This window comes from Eubalaena glacialis, chromosome 3 (genome assembly GCF_028564815.1).
Source record: "Eubalaena glacialis isolate mEubGla1 chromosome 3, mEubGla1.1.hap2.+ XY, whole genome shotgun sequence".
NCBI lineage: Eukaryota > Metazoa > Chordata > Mammalia > Artiodactyla > Balaenidae > Eubalaena > Eubalaena glacialis.
Window position 1 is genome coordinate 185,798,017 of NC_083718.1, and position 7,866 is coordinate 185,805,882.

General features: G+C 49.1%; 1 protein-coding gene across 1 annotated transcript in view; it reads right to left on the reverse strand.

The window, feature by feature from the left end:
* The window catches only part of TNFRSF8 (TNF receptor superfamily member 8), a 30,416-nt gene extending 23,026 nt beyond the window's left edge, over positions 1-7,390 (reverse strand). Inside the window, exons 1-4 of the mRNA XM_061184103.1 lie at positions 7,288-7,390; positions 4,781-4,874; positions 4,268-4,425; positions 1,889-2,005 (exon numbers count right to left, since the gene is read on the reverse strand). Of these exons, the coding sequence (XP_061040086.1) occupies positions 1,889-2,005; positions 4,268-4,425; positions 4,781-4,874; positions 7,288-7,375 (457 nt within the window). The 5' untranslated portion in view covers positions 7,376-7,390. The remainder of the gene's footprint in view (positions 1-1,888; positions 2,006-4,267; positions 4,426-4,780; positions 4,875-7,287) is intronic.
* Positions 7,391-7,866: the final 476 nt, after the last annotated feature.

Here is a 7,866-nt window from a genome sequence, read left to right on the forward strand (position 1 = left end):
GGATATTCTACATGCTCTGTTTACAGGTGAAAATAGAATTACTGCGTCAGTAGTTTAGACAAATGTGATTCGCTCAATAAGGACATTTCTCAATCGGCGGGATACTTACAGGCTTAGAAGCCTTGCACGATAAAGATAAGGGACTGCACAGTGTCTTCCTGAAAACTCTCATTATTACTTATAATATGGTATTAACATAACCGAGTGTGTGCAAGGCAGTGTTCTTAGCGCTCTATCCAGATTAACCCGGTTTAACCTATTTAACTCCCAGAACAGGTCTCTGAGAGAGGTCTATTATTTTGCACATTTTACGGATGAGGAAACTGAGGCCCAGAGAGGTTAAGAAACTTGCTTGAGCTTATGTGCTCCTGAGTGGTAGAGCCAAGACTTGACCCCAGGCACTTGGGCTCCACTCCACAGGGTTGCAGGGCTTCAGTTATTCAAGTTGAAGGAATTCTTGGGCCCAGAGCCATCTCTTGTTTCCCCATCTGACACAGCAGCTGTGACAGATTATATTTTTCCAGGAATGGCCACAGCAATAGTTCTGGGTCTGTCTGCTCTTCCAGAGCTCGGCCACTTACCCATCAAGAAGCATGGTCCCTGGTTGGGGAACTAAGATCCCACATGCCATGCGGCACGGCCAAAAAAAGAAAAAAAAAAAAGAAGCACGACTTTTTTTTCCTTCCATGACTCAAGGGGGCCCTGTGACCACCTCCACAGGCAGAATGTAGTGGAAGTTACACTGTGTAACTTCCGAGGCTGGGTCATAAAAATGGGTATGGTTTCTACACCCCACCCCACCCCAACTCATCTTTGAGTCCAGCACCCAGGACTTGAGGAAGCCCGAAGCAGGCCATATAGAGGCCGACATGGAGAGGATCTGAGGGCCCAGCCTGCAGCCGCATCGACCCCAGACCTGAGAATGAAAAAGCTTTCAGATGATTCCAGCTCCAGGCTTCAAGTTTTCCAGCTGAGACCCCAGACATCGTGGAGCAGAGACCAGCTGTCCCCGCGGTGCCGGGTCTGAATTCTGGCCCACAGACTCCACGAGTACAGCGAATAGTTTGCTTTTCACCACTCAGTTTTGAGAAAATTTGCTCTGTGACCTTAGTAATTGGAACAGTGACCCCAGCCACCACGAACGGAGTGTCCTTTCCCCCACTTGGCCTCCCTGGACTCCAGTCCGTGTTGCTGCAGAGACAGAATCACACCTCCCCCCGGTGGTGGTGACCACTGCGAGTGGGCCGGGGCTACAGCCATGGCAGCCCGGGGTCTGGGCAGCTGCTTGGACGTCACAGGGAGGCTGGTGGTGCTGTGAGGCTGCGGGGAGCTGGCCGCAGGGGAAACTATGGCAGGACGTCATCCCACCGTGCATATAGCAGTCAGTCTCTAAGTGCTTATGCAGAGGCGCTCTAAGAGGCAGCACAGTGGAGTGATGAGCTCAGAACCCAGTGGCAGACTCCCTAGGTTCAAATCCTGGCCCTGCCATTTGCGAGGGCTTGTGGCCCTTGGAAGCCCCCTGACTTCCCCGAGCCTCAGTTTCCTCTTCTGTAAAATGGGGGCAATCGCAATCCAGGCACCATAGGATACATACAAAAATAATGAGACAAGCTTGAAACAGGTAGGTGATCGACAAATATTTCCTTGCAGGAAAGACTGAGTGAATGGAAGTTCTCTGAAAAGGGGTCACGGCCATCAAAACCCACAATCATGAGTAGGAGTCACTAGAAGCCAACTGCTCAAAAAACGCCAGCAAGGTGAACCAGGCTCCCAAGGGCTGAGCATCCGAGACCAAGCTCAAGGCTCCCACCCCCAGATTCTTGGCCTCTTGTCTAAGACCCCACCTGCTCCCTGGAAGGAGCCTCTGGAGGAGAAACAAGGCCCTTACCTCCAGAACAGCTCACACAGGCCGTGCAGCGACCGTCCCTGTCCAGGTAGTAGTCAGGGTCACACTGCTTCCTGCAGTCGGCAGACCCCTGAGGGCATAGCTGTTGCAGGGTCAGCCCTGGGAAAAGAAGCAGAGAAGCTTCAGGCCAGGCCACCTTGACAGAGGCCTCGCCCTCATCCCACCACCACCCACATCACTGAAGCCCCCCAGCTCCATGGCCAGCTCCAAACTCTGCACATGTCGATCAGTCCTTCAGAGGGAGTCCTGAGGCTCAGAGAGGGAAGGAATGTGTCTAAGGCCACACAGGAGAAGAGTGCTAACTGCCTCCTAACTGCCCCCCAACCCCGCTTCCAGTCCCTCCCCTCTGCCAGAGCCCTCTCCCCAGTCTCACTGCTCTGTCACTGCCCTGCTCAAAACTTTGGTAGCCACTTTCCCTTTGAGTTCAGCAATGAGGCAAGGATGCCTACTATCACAACTTCTATTTAGTTTGGTCCTGGGGATCATAGGCAATGCAATAAGGCAAGAAAAAGAAATAAAAGTGGTAAGGTTTAGAAAGGAAGATACCAAGCAGTTATGGACAGATGATATCATTGAGTGCACAGATAATCCGAAGAGTCTGAAGATACATTATTAGAAGAAATAAGTGAATTTTGCAAGGTAGTTGGATATAATGTTATTATATCAAAATCAATTGAACGTCTCTATATTTGCATTGAACCACATGAAATTGCCATTTTGATAGTACAGAGACAGTCAAATACTGGCATTTCACATAGTTCAAAATAATACTAACAATAAAAAGTTAGAACATGAAATATTAAAAAAGATACCATTTACATCATCATCAGAAATACCAAATACTTAGAAATCTAACCAAAAGATGTAAATATTTCTACACAGACAATAATAAAACATTATTGGGAGAATTGAAAGAAGACCTAAATAGGGGTGGGAGGGATAAATTAGGAGTTTAGGATTAACATATACACACTACTATATATAAAATAGATAATCAACAAGGACCTGCTTATAGCACAGGAAACTCTATTCAATACACTGTAATAACCTATATGGGGAAAGAATCTGAAAAAGAATAGATATATGTATATGTAGAACCGAATCACTTTGCTGTACACCTGAAACTAACACAACATTGTAAATCAACTCTACTCCAATATAAAATAAAAATTTTTTAAATAAAAATAAAAAATAAAGAAGACCTAAATAAATGTAGAGCTATACCATATACTCAATACTGCAAAGAGGTGGATTCTCTTCAAACTGATCTGTAGATTCAATGCAATCCCAATTAAAATCCCAATAGGCTATCTTATGAAATTTGAAAAGCTGATTCTAAAATTTATGTGGGTATGCAAATTACCAAGAACAGCCAATACACTGTTGAAGACCAAATTTGGAGTAGTTGCTCAAGCATCCAGACTTACTGAAAAACTATAGTAATTAAGAGAGAATGGTATTCACACGGAATACACAAAGAGACCAATGAATAGAATAGAGACTCCAGAATCCTGCCCATACATATATGGACCCTTGACTTACAACAAAGATGGCATGTGAAACACTGGGGAAAAGACAATTTATTTGATAAATGGTGTGGGTTCAACTGAATATTCATGGGGACTCTTTAAACAAAGGCAAAACAGCAATGACCTTAGAAAATAAATGTAGGGTGTCATTGAGATTTCAGCGGAGGAGAAGCCTTACAAAGCAGAACATGAAAAGCGCTAGTCATAAAGGAAAAGATGGATCAGTCTGACTACACTGAAATTAAGAACGTCTCTTCATCAAAAGACACTGTAAAGAGGATGAGAAGGCAAGCCACAGGGTGGGAGAAGATGTTCTGAATGCAATTATAGGACAAAGAATTATAAGAAGCCCTACAAATCAATTTTTTAAAAAGAGAGAAATGAAAACATACATGCACACAAATGTTTTTCATTATAGCCCCGAAATGGAAACCACTCAAAAATCCAAAAACTGTTTGGATGAACAAAGTGTGGTATTCCTATACAATGGAAGGCTATTGGGTAATAAACAGGAGTGAGCTGAGGACCCCCATCTGTCACCATGGGAACCAGGGGGGCCATCAAACTGACACCTGCAGAGGCTGGCCTGCTCTGCTGCATGCCCCAGCACCTGCCTCAATGTCTGGCACCCAAAACGTGAAACAAATGAGTCCTTCCATTATCTACTCTGGCCCTCAGAGCCCTCAGCCCTGGAAGACCTGGAGACCCTCTTCTCCCCACACTGGGAAAGACCACAGCTCGGTGCCTGCCTGCCCTGACTGCCACACACAGTCGCCCAGCGGTCGGACACCGTTTCCCTGGAGACAGCCCACAGCTTCTCTGGAGAACTTACCTGGATCTGGACTGAGCTTCCCCACGGAGGAGCTAGAGTGGGCAGTGATTTTAGAAGCATCTTCTGGGGCGAGGGGGGTGCCCCCTCCAAGAAGTGTGGTCCTGGCATCAGAGCTTGCTGGAGAGGTCAGGGTGGGCTTGGCCTGGGGGATGGTGCTGCTGGGAAGGAAGCGGGAGATGGGACTGGCAATTTTCCTGATGGGGCAGGGGGAGTCTGTGCTCAGGGATAACCGTTTCTATAGAGAATAGGTCCCCAGACGCTCTGCCCACAGCCTCTGGCAGGCCCACTGTCAGCTCCTGGGAGCAAGGGCTGTGTTTTCTAGGCCTTCTCGGTCTCCTGTGTGCTCAGGGCAGGCTGGGCACACAGTAGGGCCTCAAATGACTTGTGGGCCTGGCAGAGAGGCTCCCTGGGCTGAACCCCATCCTCACCCCCAGCCAGCAGTGCCCTGGACCTCCTATGGGGTGGGACAGCCCCACGCTAAGGTCAGCAGGATAGGAGGGGGCCGGGAGTCACCTGGCAGGGGCCCCGCAGTCCTGTGGGCTGGCGCCGCAGTTGGGGGTGGCCCCTGGGGAAGGCGGCTCACAGACAGTGTTCCTCTGCGCTGTGCCTGCAGGGAGGATGGTGATGCCTTCAGACTTGGTATTACAGAGCCAGAGACTCCAAAATACACCTTTTACCGCCGCAACCCAGGAAAACACAGTGGCCATCTGATGTTTGAGCCTGCCCAGCATCCGTTCCCTTTTGGGGTAAAGCCGTCCAATTTTCCCTGGAGAATTACACCTCCCAATCTCAATGTCTGTGGTAAGGGGCTGGGACCCCACTTCAGGAGTAGCCATGGGACCAGGCTGGACCAATCAATCCATCCCATTCCTCTGGCCATGATGGACTGGTTCAGGGGTGGGCACATGACCCAAGACACGCCTATGAGATGCAATTTCAAGGTTTTATTTTGGTTGTTGAGAATGTGGGAAGGAGAAGCTGTCTTTCCACTAGGGTTGGATAGGAAGCAAGCCAGGAGCTGCTGGTAGGTAGTTTACAGACAAACCAACACATAGGGTAGTACAGATGAGAGACGGGAAAAGACAGAGCTCCTGGATCCAGCCATGCCTTAAGCTCCACAAAGCTATCCTCAGACACTTCAGTTACATGAGCCAAAAACATTGTAACTTGCAAGCCAAAGAGTACTGGAGAATACTGGGTGGAAGCAAAAGTGGAGAAGAAAACACATAGTGCTTTCAATCAAGTGGACTTGAGTTTGGAAGTTTTGGTAGAGAAGGGTATGAGCAAAGCTGACTTATCTCATCTATCTGCACTGTGGTGGGGTGATAAGACCTGGGCATAAGGTTCAAACACTGGATTAGATATTCCCTGCTCTGTGGTCTTGAGCAATTAATTACCTGCCATCTCTGAACCTCAATTTCCTCACTTATAAAATGGGGCTAATACAGTCTTATGATGTCAGGAGAACTTCAGGGGAGAAAGCCTATGCAAGGTCTTAGTGTAAGGCTTAGCTATAAGCTTGATCTGAGACAGAAACTACTTTCCATTCTACAGCGGAAGAGACTGAGGTCCTGCGAGTTGCTCAGTGGGAAGTCCCACAGAGGAATCTAGAAGTTAGCCAGGCTTTGGCAGCCAAAGGTTGGAGCACTTCTAAAGCAGTGCTGTCCAATAAAATATGTCAATCACATGTCATCGTTTTAAATTTTCTAGTAGCCACATTTTAAAAAGTAAAAAAGAAACAAGTGAAATTAAGCAATACGTTTATTTAACCCAATATATCTAAAATATTGTGCCAGTAGGTAATCAACATAAAAAATAATTAATGAGATGTTTTACATTCTTTTCCTATACTAAGTATTTGAAATCCGGGGCATATTCTATACTGACAGCACATCTCAGGGCGACTGGCCACATTTTAAGCGTGGCCCGTGGCACTGCCTTGGGCAGCAGGTCTGGGGGCAGCAAAGAGAGGCCTCTGGCGCCACCGTGTGGCAGGTGCAGGAACACCGTCGAGAGAGCTTCGCCAGCCAGAGCTGGTCCACAGGCTGGAGCAACAGAACTCAAGGCTACTTTTCTTAGAGACGCAAGAGTTTCTGAGCTGAAAAGCCCCCATGCAAGGCCTTCTAGTCACACCTCTGCATTTTAGAGATGGGAAGACTGAGGCCCAGAGAGGCCTGGGAACGTGCCCCACGAGGCAAAGCTGTACAAAACCCCAGGTACCTGATGTCCAATCCAGAGCCCTTTCCACGCCACCACCTGCCCCTGCTTGTGGGTGGCGGGCTTCTGAGGGTCCCCCCGCTGAGGGTTCTGTGTGACCAGAGAGAATCCGGCCAGATTTGAACCCCACCACCCCCAGCTCTGATCTCCCTGTCACATCATTCAACACATATCTCTGAAGAGCAGATTCTGCGCCGGGTGTCTGATTAGGCAGCGGGGAGATGACCGTGGCCCTCACGAAGCTACGGCCTAGGGAGGGAGACAAGCACTGACCTCACCGAGACAGACACAAGTGTTTGCCTCCATGTCGAGAAGTGACCTGGGAGAGGTCAGGAGGAGATGTATGGACAGAGAGCTGAAAGCAGAGTTGACTGAGTGAACGGGGAAGGAAGGGTGTCCCAGAAAGAGCGAACAGCATGTGCGAATGCGTGGTAGAGTGAGAAGCACGGTGCATCCCTGGACCAAAATGGGAAACCAGCCCTCATCTTCCAGGAAACTCCCAGGACAGAAACTTCAGTTTTCTTTCCTGTTTATCAGGCATCAAAGAATTTCTGCCCCGATCCTCAAACCAACCCAAGACCTCTTCCAGACAGGGCGGTGCCTGGGACTCTTTCTGAGCCTGGAACCCGAGGTGCAGGGAAGGGGCAGCAGGGGCCTCCGTTTGCATCCCTGGCATCATCGTGATAAGGAGATGTGATCTGTCCAACAGGAAGGAGGAGGTGGGAGGTGGAGAGTCGTTGGGAGGTCTGGGGGTGGGGGCAGCATCGGCACAGATCGTGGTCCTGGGCGGTGGGGATACTCACCCTGGAACTTGACAACCATCCCTGTCGGGCAGACGGAGTGAGGGAGGCAGCGGGCACAGGAGTTGATGACTGATGTGCCACAGAACATGCCAGTCCGGCACTCGCAGACGCGGGTGGAGTTCCATGAGCATGGCTTCTTCTCCACGAGGTCGTCTAAGGGACACAGAGAAGGGTCACCAGGGACAGAGGGAGGGCGAGGGAAGGGACTCAGAAAAGTCCCAGGGACAGTCCAGCACGTGAGGGAGGATGCTGCTATGGCATGCTGTTGGGCAGGGCAGCTGGTATGCCCAGCCCTTCCTTCCAGAATGTTCCTGATGTGAGGACTAGAGGGCAGGCGGGGTCCATGAGGCAGCCTCCACCTCCCAGCCCGCATCCCTGGAGATCACTAAAATGGTATTAAAAAGAAGTGAATGTCCCAATATTAAAATGGGCAAAAAAGACATGGAGGGGCATTAAATGCAAATTTCTCAGTGAAAGCAGCCAATTGGAAAGGCTACATACCGTGATTCCAACTACATGACTTTCGGGAAAAGACAAAACAACAGAGATAGTAAAAAGATCAGTGGTTGCCAGGGTTTG